Source organism: Chinchilla lanigera, unplaced genomic scaffold, assembly GCF_000276665.1.
Source record: "Chinchilla lanigera isolate Chin_1 unplaced genomic scaffold, ChiLan1.0 scaffold00152, whole genome shotgun sequence".
Classification (NCBI taxonomy): domain Eukaryota; kingdom Metazoa; phylum Chordata; class Mammalia; order Rodentia; family Chinchillidae; genus Chinchilla; species Chinchilla lanigera.
In genome coordinates this window covers 1,966,436-1,987,298 of record NW_004955553.1, presented here as the reverse complement: position 1 = coordinate 1,987,298, position 20,863 = coordinate 1,966,436, and the positions used below count along the sequence as shown (strand labels likewise).

The 20,863-nt window shown below is 43.4% G+C and overlaps 1 protein-coding gene across 5 annotated transcripts in view; it reads right to left on the bottom strand.

Moving 5' to 3' along the window:
* Nucleotides 1-17,928, bottom strand: part of Slc16a5 (solute carrier family 16 (monocarboxylate transporter), member 5) — a 26,800-nt gene extending 8,872 nt beyond the window's left edge. For 2 of the 5 annotated variants that reach the window (XM_013508643.1, XM_013508647.1), the window contains exon 1: nucleotides 864-1,398. In XM_013508643.1, coding sequence (XP_013364097.1) covers nucleotides 864-1,062 — 199 coding nt within the window. In that variant the 5' untranslated portion in view covers nucleotides 1,063-1,398. The other 3 variants (XM_013508644.1, XM_013508645.1, XM_013508646.1) reach the window with 3 other exon arrangements.
* Between the last annotated feature and the right edge of the window lie 2,935 nt (nucleotides 17,929-20,863).

Below are 20,863 nucleotides of genomic sequence, written 5' to 3'. Positions count from 1 at the left end.
AGCTACATCTCCAGCCCTCTTTTCTTTCTTTCTTTCTTTCTTTCTTCTTTTTTCTTTCTTTCTTTTTCTTTCCTTCATTCCTTCCTTCTCTGTCTCTCTGTCACTGTCTCTGTCTCTGTCTCTCTCTTTCTTGGATTGAACCCAGGGTCTTTACACCGAGCTACATGGTTTTTTGGTTTTTTTCCAAAGTTTGAGATGTCTCTTTAAATTGCAAAGTTTACCAGGCTGGGCTAGAACTTGCAATCTTCCTGCCTCAGCCTTTCACAGTGCTGTGCTGAGATTATAGGTGTGTGCCACCATGACGAGCTACACCATAGATTTCTTAGCTCCCGGCACCTCTGGGACCCGTGTGGTCTTCCCTATTATTGCAGGTGGGAGTTGGGCAGGATGCAGGATGTTACTTCTGTATTGCAGAGGGAGGAAGAAAGTGGGTTCCAAGAAAGTACCCAGCTGGAAAGTGGAACCTGGTTCTGCTGGCCGCAAAACTGGCTTCTCCCAGTCTGTGTATCTAGGGTCTGGACCCATCCTCCAGTGGCCACTAAGAGGACTCTCTAGCCCTGGGTTTGCACCTCACATGTCTCCTGAGCCCAGCCCAGCCCAACCCAGCCTCCTGGGTGCACAAGTCAGTCCAGCGGGTTACCAGCCATGGGGGCTGGTTCTACTGAAGTCAAATCAGGTAATCTTAGAAATGCACCCAGTAGGCAAAGCCTATGGTTGAGAGAGAGAGAGAGAGAGAGAGAGAGAGAGAGAGAGAGAGAGAGAGAGAGAGAGAGAGACCCAGACCAGGGAAGCTGTGGCCTCCTCCTGCCACCACCCCAGGCCCCTTTCTCATCCTTCCCTCCCCTGCTCCCCCGTCTGCTCACCCCCAGCTTGGATCGTGGCTCCCAGGATGGAGGGGAACCAGGAAGTTTCGCTGCTGCTGGCCTGGAAGTCACGTTGCAGATCATTGAAGAAGACGCCAATACAGGTGGGGAAGCTTGCCGTGATAGCTTGGGTTATCAGGGAGGCCAGAAGTACCACCCAGGACCAGCTGCCATCCGCATGCTCCAGGGCCCAGGGCATCCTCTGCTACCAGTGCCACCACAGCCTTGTGGTCACTTAGTGACCAATGCCTAGGGAGGGAACACAGCGGACCCTGGTGCTTGGCAGGCTGTCAGCCCCCCTTTGGTCCACCTGCCACCTTCTCTGCGTGGCTGAAACTGTCTCTTCCTCATGCCCCAGCACAGGTATCACAGAAGGGCACCACTCCCTGGGAGGTGGCCAGAGGCCCATGCTTTGGCCTTGACGGTTCCTTTTACCCACTTCCCAAAAAGCCTGGCGGAAGGCGACAGGAGGGGCAATGGGGTGGGGCGAGCAGTGGCCAATGACACCAAGCGGGAGGATGGAATTCTTTCCTGTTGTTACAACACCTGGCAGTCAGCTGGTGGAGCCTCCTGGATTTCTCATTAACTGATTAGAGAATGGTGCAGACTCCGGAGCCAGTGAAGTCCCAACGTCCCCGAAGGCACCTGTGGATACATTTCCAAGCATTTCTGACCTGGCTCCCCGCATAGCAATACAGACATTTGCAGTGTTACATGAACAGCCCAAGTTTACTGTCAGCACTCTTGTAAAGGTAGCAGGCCGGCACTGAGTGTAACCAAGGAGCTCACACACACCAGCTTAACACCTGACCACAGCTTTCAAGATAAGCCTGGGGGTCATCCAAAGGCCATTTGAAATCACCCTAGAACACTCCTTTCACCAGGAGTGCAAGAGTCAAGTGCCGCAGTGATGCTGACTCATACTTATCATCTGCACTGGCTTCTCCAAGCACCTGGGTCACACGCACACAGAGCCCCATGGAGGACTCAGGCGCGGATACATACCTAGTCACACGCGGGTGCACAAATGCATATGAAGATACAGTTACACTGATATGCACAAAAAATCCGGAGACACAGGCACATGTAGACACGTACCTCACTGATGAATAGACACAGTTACACACCCACACACACATACAAAGTCACACAAGTAGATACACAGACACACGCGTTATACCCAGAGACACATACCCGCATGCATACGCAGATATGCACTTACATAAACACCTGCGAGCAAGCCCAGAGACCCACAGGCTCCATAGACCACAAACACAGTCAAACCCCAACACCCCACACACCCTTTGCATCTTTGGCTCCTGAAGGTGCAGCCTGGCCTACCCCAGTCCAGCGCCCCCACGCACGCCACACCCCCTCATCACAGAAGCCTCTGCAGTCCCACACTCCCCACCCCTAATCCAGAGTCTTGTCCAATCCCCTCCAGTCCCGGCTCAACTCCCCCGCCCTGGCCCCTCGCACTCCTCAGACCTCAGCCAGGCTCAGACTCCAGCCTGTGGCAGGCAGTGGGCGGGAGTGCTGGGCTTAGCAGGAAGAGGGGGTTTCATATTTCTGGTAGTTTCCGGAGTTTCTGTGGATCTTCCTGGGTCTTGGGCTAAAGGGCAGGGGTTATAGGAACCCCAGCTGGTGGAGCCTGTTGCCTCAGCCTCCACACCTGCTACTTTCCCAGGGCCCTCCAGCCTCCCTGGCTTCCTCCTGCCCTCCCGCTCTCCTTTGCCCACTGACCTGCTCTGGTTCCTTGCTCTTCTTTGTCCTGTGCTCTCAGTGCAGAAGCCTCCTTTACTGCCTTTATCAAAGGCCACTTTCCTGGGCAGTCTTTTTAGGGAACTTTACTCAGGCTCCTGCGACCTTTACTCTGTACCTCATCTTCTTTGAACTTCTCAGTGGGTGGGGCTAGCTCGTCCCAGCATCCCTCCCTCTAGGCTTCAGGAGGTCCTGGGGTACTGGCCACAGCTCAGAGACAATCAGAATCGAACACCCTCTGCACTTTCCTTTCTTTTTTTTTTTTTTTTGGTTTTTTTTTCTCCGGTACCGGGAACCGAACTCATGACCTTGTGCATGCCAGGCAGGCGCTTTTGCCGCTGAGCTAAATCCCCAGCCCCCCTACCCTCTGCACTTTCGCTATCCCTGCATCCAGGGAGCCCTGCACCTGTGCTCTGATGACCCAAGCCTCCTTCTGGGACTCCACTCCTCCATCACAGACTTGACTTTCCATGAAGGGACAGCTCCCCCCGCCCAGAACTCCCAGGTCACACACATAGCGTGTCCAGTTGGTCCTCCAGCTTTCTTCCTCAACCAGCTTGTCCCTCCTCAGGACCATGGCGGCTGTGCTTCTGAAGTGCTTGTCAGAGAGAAGTCCAAGTGGTCTTTCAAGAGTCATTCCTTGCAGCCAAGTGTGGTGGCGCATGCCTGTAATCCCTGTACTTGGGAGGCTGAGGCAGGAAGATTGCCACAAGTTCAAGGCCAGCCTGAGCTACACAATGAGTTCAAGACCAGCCTCAATTACATAGGGAGACCTTGTCTCAAAAACCAAAATACAGGGCTGGGGATATAGGTTAGCAGCACAGTGCCTGCCTGGTAAGTGCAAGGTCCTGAGTTTGATTCCTGGTACCAAAAACAAAAAGGAAAATGAAACACCTAGAGCTTTGAGGGCTGTATCCACATCAGGGCAAAATGGTTGGACAGGTCAGAGGTTACCTGCCACTTCTGCATGGACCCTTCGCACTATAGGACTTCTAGGGACTTCTCTTCCAGGTAGGCAGCTCTTGATGTACAATGTATTAAATTACTACAAAATTACTCTCATCAAGACAGTGTGGTAGTGGCAGAAGCCTAAAAGCTGGATGGATGGACTACACCTGAGACTAGCCTCTTACATTTATAGTCACCTGATGGCCTGCAAGGGGCTGAGACCACTCAATGTGGAAAGAATAGGGACAACTGGACATCCACATAAGAGACTGAGGTTAGATCTCTTCTTTGCATCATCCACAAAAATTAATATCAACCTGCCACAGAAGGGCTTGAAAGCTCTTAGAAGAAAACAGGAGTTTCCATGAACATGGATTAGGCAATGGATTTTTTTTTTTTTTGTACTGGGAATTGAACTCAGGACCTTGCACTTGCCAGGCAGATACTATGCTGCTGAGCTATGTCTCCAGTCCAAGCAATGGATTTTTAAATATCACACTAAAAGCACAAGTGATGATGGAAAAAACCATATAAACTAAACTCCTTCAAAATTACCCAGATTTTATTTCCAAAAGACACCATCAGGAAAGTGAACAGGTCTTTTGCAAATGAGAAAGGGATCTAAAAATGGAGGGAAAAGAGGGGAAAGGAAGTAAAAAAATTAAGATATGTTATGTACATTTACTAATTTTTTTGTTTTTGCTTTTTCAAAACAGGGCCTTGAACTCACTATGTAGCCCAAGCAAATCATACTTCTGATAAGGAATTTGTATCAAGAAGATAATGAAGAGCCCTTAAAACTCTATAATCAAATGACAAATAACCCCTCTACAAATGGGAAAAGGCCTTGAATATTCATTTCTCCAAGAAGTGATCTATACAGATTTTCCACAAACACATAAGATGTCCAACCTCTCTAGTCAACAAGGAAATGCAAATCAAAGCCACAGAAAGAGAACTTCACACACACACACACACACACACACACAAAAAAAAAAAAAGAAAAAGAAAAAGAAAAAGGAAGAGCATTTCACTCCCAGAGGGATGATTTAACTATGGGTAGCTTATGTAGGAGATGCTGCATTTGTGTCCATTGTAAGGGACATTTTTAAACAGAGGTCATTACTTGCCAAGTCCCACGAAGCCCTCAATGTTCCCAGGGTGAGGACAGGGAGAGGATGGAGGAAAAAGGACAAGAGTCAGAATACAGAAAAACTGAGGCCAGATGGAGCCCTCTGTTCTGATGGGAAGTAAGGAAGGAAGAAGAAGGAGGAGGAGAAGGAGGGAGAGCCCCAACAGCTGCAGCACATTTATTTATACATTTGGGAGGTTGAACATCACGTGAAATCCCTCCACCCAATAGTTTATCCACATGGCTTGCCTCGGGCACTCTGTTCTTGAGACTAGAGCAGCTCATTCGTGTGACTTGCCTCAGTTGCCCAGTGTTCTTGAGGCTGGCCTTGCTCTGGTCCCACACGTGTGACCCATCTCCAGCTTTGGTTGCTCCCCACATATCCCCCTTTTCTGTTTTGTAGTTACAAGTGATGAGTGGCCAGTTAAAGTTGGACAAGCTGTGTTTGGAGGAGTCTATGGAAGACTCTTTTATTTTTGAACCCTTTTCATTTTATATGAATTTGCTCAGTTGAGGCTAAAGATTCCAGTCCAAAGATTTTTTTTTTTTTTTTTTGGTTTTTTCTCCGGTACCGGGAACCGAACTCACGACCTTGCGCTTGCCAGGCAGGCGCTTTTGCCACTGAGCTAAATCCCCAGCCCCCTCCAGTCCAAAGATTTTGAGTCCCTGCATATAGCAATTTAATCCTATACAGCACATTATCCCAGAACACTGATCAATTACTAGTGTAGTTGGCAACTGTTTTATATCTCTTGTGGTTAAACATTTCTGCTCTGTGTTTGAGAACAAATTAAGGTGAGACCTGTATTAATCAATTTTCCTATTTATCAAGGTCAGTTAAGTCTCCTCAGGATTTACCTTGGAACCATGTATAGCACCTCTAGCTCTTCAGTCAGCGTCAGCCATCTGGATGAGTCATGGTCATTGCTTGACCAAGTTGCTTTCTGTGAAAACTTGGGAGACTCTTTCTCCTAGTGACTCTCCTTAGGCACACTATACACCATAGATCTTTATCCTCTGTGGTCCCACAATCTCCTTGATCAGGAGTTTGTATAACTCACCAGACTTGCAGGATATTGCTGAAAAGTTCCCTGCATGTCCTGGGCCCTCAGTGACCTTTGTGGGCTGGAGCCAAAATATTGGCTGTCCTCTTAGCCCACCTATCTTTCTAGTTTTTGGTCTCCATACCCTAGTTGTTGAACATCCAGAAAAGAAAGCTAATGACATAACATTTGTAATGGGGACAGTGAGCTTAATATCACTATTTTATCTGAATATCAAGCACCTTGGAACATAAAATAGAACTGTTATTTTCTTACAGCCATGGATGTTCTAATAGTTGAATCTCTGTAGAATACTAACAGGCAACAATTATATAATTTTACACAGAAATTTTAAAATCAAAACCCTACATAATATTATAGCATGACAATCAGGATGATATTTTTGTGACCTACTTAAATTTCCAGTTTGACATAGTATAGTTTTTTTAATCAGTCATCTCTATCTAATACATAAGAAGGTTTTACCTGACTCATTTCCCTTTAATGGGATGTCACTGAAGAAATTTGTGGCATTGTCTGGACCACGTAATGTTCAGTATCTCTAAGTATAGTGGTGCATATATAGCATATACATCACATGAGTTTTTGTTATTATTACTGGCTAGTGACCTCACATTGGCTTGACATGAACCTTCTATCACAATTAATTGGAGCACAAAAGAAAAGCAAAGGTCTGAATCTGAAAGAAAAGGTCTATCACCATAAACAATCCCAGTTTTACATTTTAGAAGATGGTACACCTGGAAAGCATGAATACATTTAATACAGCATGAGATTAACAATGAATCATCATATCTACGTGAAAGACCTTTGTTTCTTAATTTAGTTATATACCAAGAGCATCTTTTGTGAGAAAATCTTATTATACTATTTCTAGAAAATTTAACCTTTTGCTGATGACCAGTTTATTGAGGGTGTCTCCCATAAAGCTATGGAGATTACTGGGGCTTCCCATTGATGAACAAGGACTGTATTAATGGAGACCACTACGAAGCAGACCTGAGCAGGACTCAGATTAATCAACTGGCTTTTCATGTTCACTTGTGAATCTGTCCAAGGCCTAGACTCCTTATCTGGAAATGGTGGACTCATGGTAAGTGAACCTCTGTGAGTCACTAATCCCTACTAAAACCTTATAGTGGTGGAGGAAGCCAGGAAGCCTCAAACATAAGACAAGATCATAGCCACAGACACCTGGATCACATCTCAACTGGATAAAGACGATAGCCTCAGGCACCTCAGTCTTGTGTGGATTAACTTAATACCTTACTTAGAGAAGTCCTTGAGTGGTTCTGCCCTTCTTGAGTACTCCCTTCCCTTCTTCTGATAACCAAATAAATATGGACGACCTAGAGAAGGTCCTGGTTTTAGCCCTGAGAGAATTAAGAATTATGTGAGAGGGCTTTGATCCTCCTGGAGCTCTGAAATCATTCCATTTGCCTCTTTATTTAGCCTTTGCCATACACTCATTCAGGAGACTGCAGAACTGATCAGTCCACAATAACTAAGGGATATTATTAACCCCATACTGTATAATTATACAGGCAGCTGCTTACCTGTTCATCAGCTGGAGTCCTGTCCAATAGTCTATCCATACTCCAGGGGATTTTTGTTGAATTATCTTAATATTTTTTGATGACTTATGAAAATATGATCACAATATATAAAAATTTGGGGGGGTACTGGAAATTGAACTCAGGACCTCATGCTTGCCAGGCAGGCATTGCACCACTGAGCTAAATTCCCAGTCCTAACACATCATTTTTGAACAATGGGAGACTCTCAAATCATAATACACAACCATTTTATCACCATTTTGACTAATTGGGAACCCAAATGGAAATATATCAGACAAATGCTTCAAAAATCCAAAAATGCAAAAAGGAAAGAAACAAAAAAGAAAAAAGTCATTGATCTCAAACAAAAACAGCTGATAAATAGGCAAACAAACAGATATACAGACAGTCAACTTACACACTCAGAGTGCACTCAAATATATTTTTTGGCCAAATTAAATTATAATAGAAGTTTGTAATTATAAATAGACTAATCAGAATCTTTTTGTAGGTCAGTTAGCGATATCTCTTAAAAGAAAATTTAGAAGGAACAAAATCTTTTACATATAATAAATATATAATTTTGTATTTTATTTTGTCTTAAGAATACTGACAATTTCTGTGTCCTTTTCTTTCATGTAGCCTCCAGCTCAGTTGTCTCCATATACTCTATCACCTACTCAGACCTTCTTTTCCCAATTTTTGGTTACCATCTCCTGGGCATGCTGGGTCCATTTCTTTAATTGATACCAGTTTGGGTCTAGCCCCATCTTTGTCTGTCAGCTGTGGAATGGTCTCCAAGGCATCACTCCCAAAGGACAGAGCATCAGCTTCTTGAGAGGTGGAACCTACTCCTTTTCTGGGTCTGGGTCCATGATACAGCTGGACAGTATGCTCTGGCACCCAGATGGGCCATTCAGCCTTTTCTGGAAAAACACAAGCAGACCCTCTACCCCAAGCGAGTAGTAGGTTGGGTCCCTTCCACTGTCCAGCATGAAGATCTTTTCAAAGGACCCTTCCCAGCCCCTTTTCCTTTACCTGACTGAACTGTCTTTCTGCTACTGTAGTCCCATCCTTAGTAGTATTTAGAAAGTTAATAGTATACAATGCCAAGCAAAGTCTGTTATGAGGTGTGAATTTTGTAGGGGAGGATTTCCTCCCTTTTTTTGTATTTGAATTTTGAGTGTATGGTGAACACATTCAACAATTCCTTGACCTTGAGGGTTATAAGGAATTCCTGTGGTAAGGAACATGTGAAAAGTTTTATAAAACGTTTGGAAGGCAGCACTTGTATAAGTTGGGCCACTGTCTGTCTTAAATGCCTGCAGGCCACCGAAGGGTACTGAAGGCATCCAAACAATGGGCAATGACATGTTTAGCCACTTCACCAGTATGGGCAGAAGCAAAAATAAATCCTGAGGAAGTATCCATTGAAACGTGAGCCCAGTATAGAAAGCCAAACTCAGGAATGTGAGTGACATCCATTTGCCAGAGATGATGAGGGTGTAACCCTCAGGGATTAACCCTCATAGTGAGTGAGGGAAGGTGTATTATGCATGAGGAACATTGTTTAACAATTTGTTGAGCCTGTTCCTGAGTTAAAAGGAAATGTTTGCACAGTGCAAAAGTGTTTTGATGGAAGATGTCATGGGAGGCAGAAGCCTGTTGAACAGTATCTGAGGGAGCAACAGCGACAGTAGCCAGCAATCTTTCTATAGTAGCATTTTCCTTAGTGAGAAGCCCTGGCAATTGGGAATGAGAATGTAAACAACCAACCAAACAGGGAACATGGCATGACCAAGTGGCAAATTGGAGAGTGTGAAATAAATGAAAAAGATTTTCCTGGTTAGTGGAATGGTGGAAGTTTTTTTGTGGCATATCACACTGCAAACATGAGCGCTATCTGCAAGGAGGTTAATAGGAGTGGATGAATGATCTTGCAAGGCCTACACAACAGCCGCAATTCAGTCTTTGGAGCAGAAAAAAAGCCATATCCTGTGTTTGGGAAGAGGAGGCAGTAGCATAACCTCCTCTGCCCGAAGAGGAGCCATCTGTGAAAACAGAGATGCCTTCCAGTGTGGGAACCGAGCTTATTTTTGAAGGGAAGACAAAGGGTGTGAGAGAAGCAAGTTGAATTAATTTGTCTGGAGGATAATGACAATCAAACACACCAGGGAAGTTGGCTAATGTGGTTTGCCAAGAGGATAAAAATTGCCATAATGACTGTTGTTGAACAGAAGAAAAGGGAACAATGATAGTTTGCGCCTCACAACCAAGGAGCTGAATAGCATGCATCTGCCCACATGTAATCAATCCTGCTATGGCATTATAAAAGGGAGTAATGGTTTTATGTGGAGTATGTGGAATATGTAGACAATGTTAAGGGCCCTGAGACTGCCAAAGGACCCCAATGGGTATATGTTGAGTTGGGAAAATAATTAAAAACAGTGGCAAAATGGGTCAACTCTAGAGAGCTGAGCATTAGAGAGAGCCAGATTAACTTTGTCCAAGGTGGAAGTTTCAGCCTGTGATGCAACAAAGTTTCTCTGAGCTAAAAAGGTGGCGGCTGTCACATGTGGCACCATTAATGTTATCAGTTTTATCTTGGGCAACTGTGAAACTGAATTCACAGTGAAACACTCCTCTAGTGGGGAAAGTTTTTTTTGTTCCCCACTGTTCCTTCTTTATCTAACTGAGCAAAGCTAGAAGGTTCAAGCTCTATTGGGGAGTTGTTGTGTTACTATTTTTTTTTTCCTGCTCAGGACTTAGTTTTAAAATAGGACTCCAAAACATACACTGGAAGAAAGATAGCCTCTTTAATAAATGGTGCTGGAAAAACTGGCTCTGCACATGTCAAATATTAAAATTGGACCCATATCTTTCATGCACTAAACTAAATTTGAAATAGATCAAAGATCTAAATATTAAGACAGATATATCAAATGTGCTGGAAGATAGAATAGGTAAAACTTTTGAAGACCTTGGTGTAGGCAAAGACTTTATGAATAGAACCCCAATCGCACAGGAACTATCACAAAGAATCATCAACTGGGATGTCATCTTATTAAAAAGATTTTTTACAGCAAGAGAAACCACCAACAGAGTGAAGAGACAGCTCACAATGTCGGGGGAAATGTTTGCTGGATGTTCCTCAGACAAAGGTTTACTATCAAGAATGTATAAAGAACTAAAAAAAATTAGACCTCCTAAATTTAAAGGCCCAATCCAAAAATGGACATCAGAGATGAACACACACTTCTCAAATGAAGAAATACAAACAGCAAATAAACATACAAAAGATGTTCAACATCACTGGTTATTCAAGAGATGCAAACTGAAACAACACTGAGATTCCATCTCACCCTGGAAAGAATGGCCATTGTCAAGAAATCAACGAATAACTAATACTGGAGGGGCTGTGGGGAAAAAGGAACCTTTCTCCACTGTTGGTGGGAGTGTGGACTGGTGCAACCACTGCGGAAATCAGTGTGGAGAGTCCTCAAAAAACTAAGGATTGAAGGTCCCTTTTGACCCAGCTACTCCCCTTCCGAGTATCTTCCCAGAAGAATTAAAAACATTGTACCACAGAGATATATGTGCACCCATGTTTTTAGCAGCACAATTTGTAAGATAGAAGGTTTTTTTTTTTTTTTCCGGGAATTGAACTGAGGACCTTGTACTTGCCAGGCTGGCACTGTGCTGCTGAGCTATCTCCCTGGGTCCTAGCAGTACAATTTGTAATAGCTAGATCTTGGAAACAGCCCAAATGCTCATCAACAGAGGAATGGGTAAAAAAGATGTGGTCTTTTTATATAATGGAATATATTATTCAGTCATAAAGAAGGATAAATTGTGGACTTTTACAGGTAAATGGATGCAATTTGAGACCATACTCATAAGTGAAATAAACCAGACACACATGTGTAAACATTGTATTGTCTTCCTAGTGTGAGAAGTTGAAAGAGTAAATAAGACCCAAAATGTACAATAGATACTGTAAAATGGGAAGGAACTCCAAAAGGAATGAGAAACTGGTTTAGGGGAGTGGAAAAAAATAAAGAAGGAAAAAGCAGAAGAAAAATATACATACAAAAGTTAGTTAAAATAGTTATACCATGAATTTCTCTCAGTTCATTGAAAAGAAAGGTTTTTGCTAATACTGTTTGGACAATTAAATGCTGATATCTCATACTCTTAGTAACTAATTTAAAGATAACAATATGCAATATATTAATCATTGTTACCCTCCTATCGTATTGTTTTGGAATTTTTTTTTTTTTTTTTTTGTCTTTTTGAGACAGGGTCTTGCTATGCAGTTCAGGTTGGCCTTGAGCTCACTTTGCAGCCCAGGCTGGTCTTGAACTCGCAACAGTCCTCCTGCCTCAGCCTCCCAAGTGCTGGAATTACAGGCATGTGCTACCATGTCCAGCTGTTTCTTTTTCTTTAAAATAAAAATAAAAAAAAAATAAGGCTCCAAGCTAAATTCCATGTGGTTATCTCAACAGGTACATGACCATTGAGACACTCCCTGATCCAGGTCCCCCACCCACAAAGTACGTATGGGAATCCATAATAGAATGAGGATTTGTACATACCTTTGTTGTTCTTGAGAACCTACTTGCCTCATGTTTAACACCTGCTAAAATCAGTATACCTCTCTCCCTTTTGTTTCTCATGAGCCTATTTTGTTCTTTTGCTCTACTGAACCTGTTTTTCCTTTTGGCTCTAATGAACCCATTTCTCTCTTTGGCCCTGGTGAGATCATTATTCTCTTTAGCTTCTCTTGAGCTTATTTTACTCTTGGGCTTCTCTGGGGCCTGTATGTGTGTGTGTGTGTGTGCGTGCGTGCGTGCGCACACACACACACACACACACAGAGCTAGAGGTCTCTTATCTATTTTGTTTGTTTGTTTTGTCCCCCTACACCCCTGGGTACTGGGAGTTGAACTCATGACCTTGAGCTTGCCAGGCAGGTGCTGTGCTGCTGGGCTAACTCCCCAGGCTCTGAGGTCTCCTCTTATCTACTATCTGATGTATCTCCTCATTCTGAGTCCCTGTTCACGTGTCAACTGCCACCTCTCATGCAGCTCTCAATGTTCTCAGGGTAAGGAAGATGGAGCAAAAATGACAAGAGTCAAAATACAGAAAAGCTGAGGCCAGATGATGAAAGGGAAAAACTGTATAGGGAAAAATTGTCCTTTTTATAAACTTTGTTCTCTTTGAAGCTGCCTGGCTCTGTAAGTGCTTCATGGATCAGTAATTGTGTCCTTCACCCCTGTAACCATGAGAGTGTAATGAAACATTCAGGATACTTGACTATACCGACCTTTGTCATTAATCCAGTCTTGTAACTGATGGTCATTAATCTAGCCCAGTCATTAATCTAACAGAGGATCTCACCCTGCTAGCTAAACAGAAGAACTGCCAGGCTGTCCTGTCCTGCCTTTATAACCCCCACTTAGGCCTCATATAAAAATGCTGACTCACAGACACTCACCACCTGGCTTTTGTTGGAAGTTATTCCAGCCAAGACCACTGGTATAAAATAAAGCTATTCCCTGCCTCCTGACTTTCTGGGGTGTTGTTCCCTTCCTGGCCTCGGTTTTGGCATAATATTATTGGTTGCCTGATCGGGAAGGCCATGCTGGCTGCTTAGGTCACTGGCTGGGGCCTGGTGGCTGAAGCAGGGACCTCTCCAGGCTTCTCAATGGGAAGGTGTGCCCTCCAGATCTTCTTGGAGTCCCCTCAGAGGCCCCTACTCAATGCTAATGGCCCCCATCAGACCCCAAAGATGGGGAAAGGATGCAGTCATGTTGAGTCATCGGATAAGGTTAGACACCCCCCAGAGGCACCCCAGTAAGTCTGTCAGTCCTACTCAGTTTGAACAGAAGAGCTTGATCACCTCTTGTTAGTTAAGACTACCTTCAAGGGAAAGGGAATTGAAATATTTAACCTCTGAGTGTCTGCTGAATGACTGTGTGTTTTATTTTTTTTTATTTTTTTTTAATTTTTTGGGGGGTTTTTCTCCGGTACCAGGAACCGAACTCACGACCTTGCGCTTGCCAGGCAGGCGCTTTTGCAGCTGAGCTAAATCCCCAGCCCCGACTGTGTGTTTTAAACGAATGGTGGAAGCAGCAGACTGTTCTGTCTGTGCTCCATGGTGAAAGGCCCCTCTGGGACCTCAGAGCTTTGGAGCTTGAGTGTGTCAGATTTCTGTGGTTCTGTTGTCATGTCAAAGGCTAAAAGGTGACTCAGCCTCTGTAATGGGGATCTCACCAGGCTCGGGGTCTATATAAGTGCGCTAATAGCCACGCAGACTCATGTTCCTGCAAGGGAGTAGCCAGAGCTGACCAGCGCTGGGTTCCTCATTTGAGGAGCACCCATCCTTTGTCTGTCATGCCATTGTTCAAGGGTTCACAACATATACTGTAGGGAGACAGAATGGGTACAAGCCAGAGTAAGCCTACGGTCCTTGATTGTGTGCTGAAAAACTTCAAAAGAGGACTTTCTGATGACTATGGAGTGACAATGAAACTCAGAAGCTCTACGCCTTTTGTGAAATTGAATGGCCAAACCTTTGCCCTGACTGGCCATCTGTAGGACCATGATGTTGAAATTGTCCATCCAGTCTGGAATCAATTGACTGAGCCCGACCAATGAGGCCACCCTGACCATTTTCCTTGTATTGACTCCTGGCTCAACCCGTGTCAGAGCCTCCCACCTCAGTCTGCACCTGTGTCCTGCATGACAGGGAAGCCATCCTGGTCATCAAAAGAATCTACAAGCCCATCCGAGAGGCTCTCAGATTCAGCCCATGCCAGAAAACTTTATCCTCTTTTACCAGAGGACCCTGAATCTGACATTCCTCCCCCTTACATTCATCAGTCTTTGCAGTGAGCTCCTCTGCAATTCCAAGGAAGAAAATAAATGGGCATAACAGGAAGGGGCCCACACAGGACCAAATTGTGATTGGACTTTACCAGGTGATAGAATGATCTTCCCTCAGAACTTGGCCTATGCTTAGGCAAAGCACCATCATGATATCACACATGGAAGAAAAACTGCTATGAATCAACTTCTAAGCTGTTACTATTGTATTCCTAATTTAGCCTAAACCTGTGCCTCTGTTAGTCAGAGATGTCAAATCTGTGCAAGGACTGAGTTCCCATCTGGGCCTAAACACCCACCAGGTATTCAACATGCTGGACTTTCCCTTTTTGAAGACTTGCAAGTAGACTTTACAAAGGTAAAACCATGCAGAGGCTAGAAATATCTCTTGGTGCTTTTCTGTGCTTATTCTGGATGGCCAGAGGCATTTTCCACTAGAGCTGAAAAAGCCACTAAAGTTTGTGGAGCACTACTGAGAGAAATTATACCTATACATGGGCTGCCCCTCACTATAAGCAGCGACAATGGGCCTCCATTTGTGGCAGAAATAACCCAAAAGGTGACTAAAGAGCTAAAAATCAAATGGAATTTACACACAGCATACAGGCCACAAAGTTCTGGAAAGCTGAAAGGATGAATAGGACTTTAAAGTCAATATTAAATAAATATCACCAAGAAACTCAGGCCCAATGGATAGATTTACTTCCTGTGGCCCTTCTCAAGGTCTGAAGTTTGCCAGGGTATATACCCTCTGAAGTTTTGTATAGGAGACCTCCTCCCATAATTAGAGGTCTCCAGGGAGACCTATGTCATCTAGGTAACATATCCCTGCAGGAACAACTTGCAGTTAGGAAAAACTTTTTCTCAGATACATAAGAACATAGCTGAAAGACCAGCCATATCCACAGATACACCTGCCCATACATATAGCCCTGGGCATGTGGTTTGGGTAAAAGATTGGAAGGAGAAGCCTTTACAGGTCACCTGGAGAGGCCCCGATGTAATTATTTTAGCTACCCCAACAGCTGCCAAAGTATCAGAAACCCAGCTGTGGATCCATCGCTCTTGGATCAAAAAGGCTCACCCTGCTGGGTATGGTGGAGCATGCTTGTAATCCCAGCACTTGGGAGGCTGAGGCAGAAGGATCGTTGCGAGTTTGAGACCAGCCTGGGCTACAAAGCGAGCTCAAGGCCAGCCTGAACTGCATATCAAGGCCCTGTCTCAAAAAGACAAAAAAAAAGAGAGAGAAGGAGAGAAACAATACAATATTTAACCCAAGTACACAAGACTGAGGTCGTGAGTTCGGTTCCCGGTACCGGAGAAAAACCAAAAAAAAAAAAAAAAAAAAAAAAAAAAAAAAAAAAAAGGCTCACCTAGATGACTGCTGGAAGGTCTATTTGGATCAGTCAACTCCCCTGAAAATAACACCGAAGAGACAGTGCATTATGAGCCTTGCCCCTGTCTCTCTGGATGGACGGCGGAAACTTGGAGAACAACATTCACAGGATTCCGATTGTGACTCTTTACCCTAGTCCCTCCCATAGTACTTGATATTGTGCTATGCAGCTTGGTTCTTGCTCCCATCTTCTTGCTCATTATAACCTTTGCCTCGGCCTTGTGGAAGTCACTCCAGCAGGGTGGGAGACAACCAGTAAGGCTCTTTTCCTTATTCCGTACATGGCTTTATTGATCAGACTTGTTATTTTAAACTGTCTTCCTTTCTCATGTAGGAAAACCTTAGGGCTATCAGTTATAACTAGAAAATGTTTGTTGTTACTAATGTGTCTGCACTAATGCTGGGGTTTGGATTTTGACTCTGTTCAGTTTAACTGAGGGAAATCAAAGAGACGCAACCCAAGGCCCTGTTGCGTTTCACCTGGTAGAGTGATACCTGGGAGGTAATTCAGTCCAAAGTCTGGAATGGACAGGGCCCAGTAATTCTTGGATATGATCTCTGCCAAATTATTAGCATTCCAGACACATGGACGCCCCCTTGCCCAAAAGGGTGCAGAGGACCCCATGCAGAATTTGGTCTGGTGGCCTTTGATTTCTCTCTGTGTGCTGCGGATGGATATGGACACACAGGATGCAGATCTAGAAGTGAATATAACTGCCCCTCTTGGAGATGTGTGTCCGTAGCCTCCTATCAAGGGGGTCCCAATAACACTTGAGCCTTTCAGTTTTGGTCTGAAGCAAGAAGAGCACAAAAATGTACATCAGGCTCATGAAATCTGATGCGTCTCTCTCTGACTGACCCCAGCAACCCCTCCTGGTCAAACTTGGGGAATATGACTCTGGCCCACAGGGAAAGAACCAGGAGGATGTTTCCTATCCAGCAATAACCTTTGCCTACAATCCCCAAGATGATAGGAACAGACCACCTTACGGTCACCCATCAGTCAGCTGAACAAGATGAAAATGAAATAAAAGAGGCAGTCCTAATTCTCCCAGACATGAAGCATATACTACAGTCTGCTCATAATGTCCTGTACATTAGCTCCCTAGATGTTGCTTCTGATCGTTGGCTTTGTCTTAAATCTGTACCTCCCTTTTACTATGTTGTTCCCACATACGCACTTTCTCAAAGAAACTCACACCAGTGTAAAAACTCAGCTGCTGCTTTATCTTCTCTACCTGTTTACGGAAATGTAACTTGTGTCCTCCCACCAGGCACCTCCATGTGTCTGGGCCATCCATTACCCTGGCGGGAAGCTGACCACCCCTAACAATACCCATTTCTCCCTGTCCTGATAGGGTTAAAAACATACCCGGAAAGTACCCAAGAAAGTACCTGCGCCTGCAGATCTAGAAGTAAATATAACTCCCTCTTGGAAAAGTGTGTCCACAGCCTCCTGTCAAGGGGGTCCCAGTGACACTTTCCCTAAGTTAAACTGAGCAGACCTGTGACCTGTGCCTGTGACCTTAATCACTTTACCACAAGTCCAAGCCTAGAAGGGAGAGGAAGGAATAATGTCCTGGCCTGGATAGCCTCTCACAGGTTTAAGAGGGCCATCCAGGTAGTCTTAATCCTGATTGGGATGAGCCTCGCCAGTTCAGTCTGGCTGGGAACAACTGCTATAGTCACTGGGAAAGTTGGACTAAATCAATTAACTGGGGCCACTGACCAGGAACTCCAAGGTTTGCATGATGCAATGTCATCGTTACAGGACCAAAAATAGACTGTTTTGCTGAAGTCATCCTCCAAATAGGAGAGGCTTAGAATTAGTCTTTCTACAAGGAGGAGTTTGGAATGCCCTGGGAGAAAACTGCTGTTTCTATGCTAGTAAGTCTGGAATAGTCCCACAAGGTCTACAACAATTGTAGGAGGGATTAGATAACGAGATCAAAGAACAAAATCAGAAGCAGGGATGGTTCCAAGGTCTAGCCTACTCGACAACATGGCTAGGGCCCCTTTTGGGGCACTGACAGCCCTTATGTTAATTCTCCTGAAATTCTTTCTGCCTGATTAATTGGATTACTCACTTGGCTTCAGAACAGAACAGTGTAAGTTTCCAAATGGCCTGAAGAGCTACTTTTTTTATTTTAAAGAGAAAGAAAAAATAAAACAAAAATTCAAAACAAGTTAATAGGAGGGTGTCTTAGTTACTTCTCTCTCGTTGCTGAGACAAAATACCCAACGCCCAAAATGAAGGAAGGAAAGGTTTATTTAGCTTACAGTTTGTGGAGGTTTCAGTCCATACATGGCTGGCTCGGAGGCAGAAGATAACAAAGCAACAAGAGCAAAGGGGGAAATGGCAGGCGAAGAGCAAACAGCCAGAGCAGAAGGGAGGAATGTTGGCAAGCAGCCTCTTTCCCTCCCTTACATTGTAAACAGGCTACCCCCACCTAAGGGGTGTGTAGCTCTCACATAATCTCCATGCCCTCCTCTTCCACAGGCTCAGGATGTAGACAAAGTAAGCACCCTGACTTCCTGCTGAGTCACTTAGCCAAACCTCTAGACTTCCCAAGTTGACACAATGTATCAACCATAACAGGGGGTAATGATGGTTTAATACATTGCATATTGTTATCATTAAGTTAGTTACTCAAAGAACAAGATATAAGCATTTAATTGCCCAAACAATATTAACACAAACCTTTCTTTTCAATGAGCTAAGAGAAATTAGTTGTATAACTATCTTATATATATATATATATTTTTTTTCTTTTTCATTCCTTCTTTTCTCCATTCACCCATTCCAATTTCTCTTTCCTTTTGAAATTACTTTCCATTTTGCAATATCTACTGTACATTTTGGATCTTATTTGCTCTTTCAACTTCTCACACTAGGAAGACAATACAATGTCTACACGTGTGTGTCTGGTTTCTTTCACTTATGAGTATGGTCTGGAGTTACATCTGTTTACCTATAAAAGTCTTCAGTTTATCTTTCTTTATGGTTGAGTAATACTCTACTATATAAAAAGACCACATCTTTTTAATCCATTCCTCAGTTGATGGGCATTTGGGTTGTATCCAAGATCTAGTTTTTACAAATTGTGCTGGTATAAATGTGGGTGCACAAAGATCTCTGTGGTACGATGTTTTTAATTCTTCTGGGAAGATACCCAGAAGAGGGATACCTGGGTGAAAAGGAACCTCCAATTCTAGTTTTTTGAGGAATTTCCACACTGATTTCCACAGTGATTGTACCAGGCTACTATACTCCCACAAACAGTGGAGAAAGTTTCCTTTCCCCCCTAGCCCCCCCGCATTTGTTATTGATTGATTTCTTGAAAGTTACCATCTTTCCAGGGTGAGATGGAATCTCAGTGTTTTAATTTGCATCTCTCTGCCAGGTATGGTGGCTCACACCTGTAATCCCAGCACTCGGAAGGCTGAGGCAGGAGGATCTTTGTGAGTTCAACACCAGCTTGGGCTACAAGGTGAGTTCAAGGCCAGCCTGAACTGAATAGTGAGACCCTATCTCAAAAAGACAAAAAAAAAAATTGCACATATCAAATGACCAGTGATGTTGAACATTTTTTTGTATTGGTTCTTTCTACCCAAGAGCAAGAGATAGCTTTCTGTTTTCTGATATCCTCTTCAATCTCCTTTTTCAGACTACCGAAGTTTTCAATGTAGAACAAATGTTGAACATTTATTTGCTGTTTGTATTTCTTCATCTGAGAAGTGTATATTCATCTCTGATGCCTGTTTTTGGATTAGATCTTTAAATTTGGGAGGTCTGATTTTTTTTTTTTTTTTTAGTTCTTTATATGTTCTCAATAGTAATCCTTTGTTGAGGGACAGCTGGAAAACATTTTTTTGCAACATTATGGGTCATCACTTCAGTCTGTTGGTGGTTTTTCCGGCTGTGTAAAAGCATTTTATTTGTTTATGTCTTTTTGAGATTTGTTTATGTAGTTCAGGCTGGACTTCAGCTCACTTTGCAGCCCAGGCTGGTCTCAAACTCACAACCATCCTCCTGCCTCAGCCTCCGGAGGATTATAGCTGTGCACCACCACACCTGGCAAAAGCATTTTAGTAAGATGAGATCCCAGTTGATGATTCTTTGTGATAGTTCCTGTGCAATAGGGGTTTTATTCATGAAGTATTTGCCTACACCAATGTTTTCAAGAGTTTTACCTATTCTATCTTCCAGTAGATTTAATGTTTCTGCTTTAATATTTAGATTTTTGATCCATTTCAAATTTAGTTTAGTGCATGGTAAAATATATGGATCCAATTTTAATCTTTGGCATGTGCTGAGCCAGTTTTTCCAGCACCATTTATTAAAGAGATGATCTTTCTTCCAGTGAATGTGTTTGGCACCTTCATGAAAGATAAGGTGGCTGAATATATCTGGAGTTGTTTCTGTATCTTCTAGTCTGTTCTATTGATCTTTAGGTCTATTTTTTTCTTTTTTTGCTAGTACCATGCTGTTTTTATCACAATAGCTTTATATATAGTTTCAAATCAGGGATTGTGATGCCCCCACCTTGCCTTTGTTGCCCAAAATTGCCTCTGCTATTCTAGGTCTCTTCAGTTTCCAAGTGAATCTTAGGGTTTTTTCTCTAATTCTGTGAGATATGCTGTTGGAATTTTGATTGGAAATGTATTAAATCTGTGCAAAAGTTTTGGCAGTATGACCATTTTCACTATATTGGTTCTTCCTACCCAAGAGCACGGGATAGCTTTCCATTTTCTGATCTCCTCTTCAGTCTCCTTTTTCAGACTACTGTAGTTTTCAATGTAGAGGCCTTTTACATCCTTTGTTAGATTGATTCCTAGGTATTTCATTTTTTTAGATGCTATTATGTTTCCCTAATTTCTCTCTCAGTGAGGTTTGTTATTTGTGTACAGGAAGGCTATTCATTTTTGAGTGTTGACTTTGTATCCAGCTATGCTACTGAGATTGCTTATTAAATCTAGCAGATTTTTAGTGGTCTTTTATGTAGAATATCACATTATCTGCAAATAATGATACTTTAACTTCTTCTTTTCCTGTCATTATTCCTTTTGTTTCTCTTGTCTAAGTGCTCTGGCTAAATTTTCCAGGACTATGTTGAATAAGAGTGGAGACAGTGGACAACCTTGCTTTGTTCCTGATTTTAGAGTGAAAGCATTCAGTTTTTGTCCATTTAGCATGATGTTGCTGTTGGTTTGTCATAGATGGCTTTTATCAGATTGAGAGAAAGACCACCTAT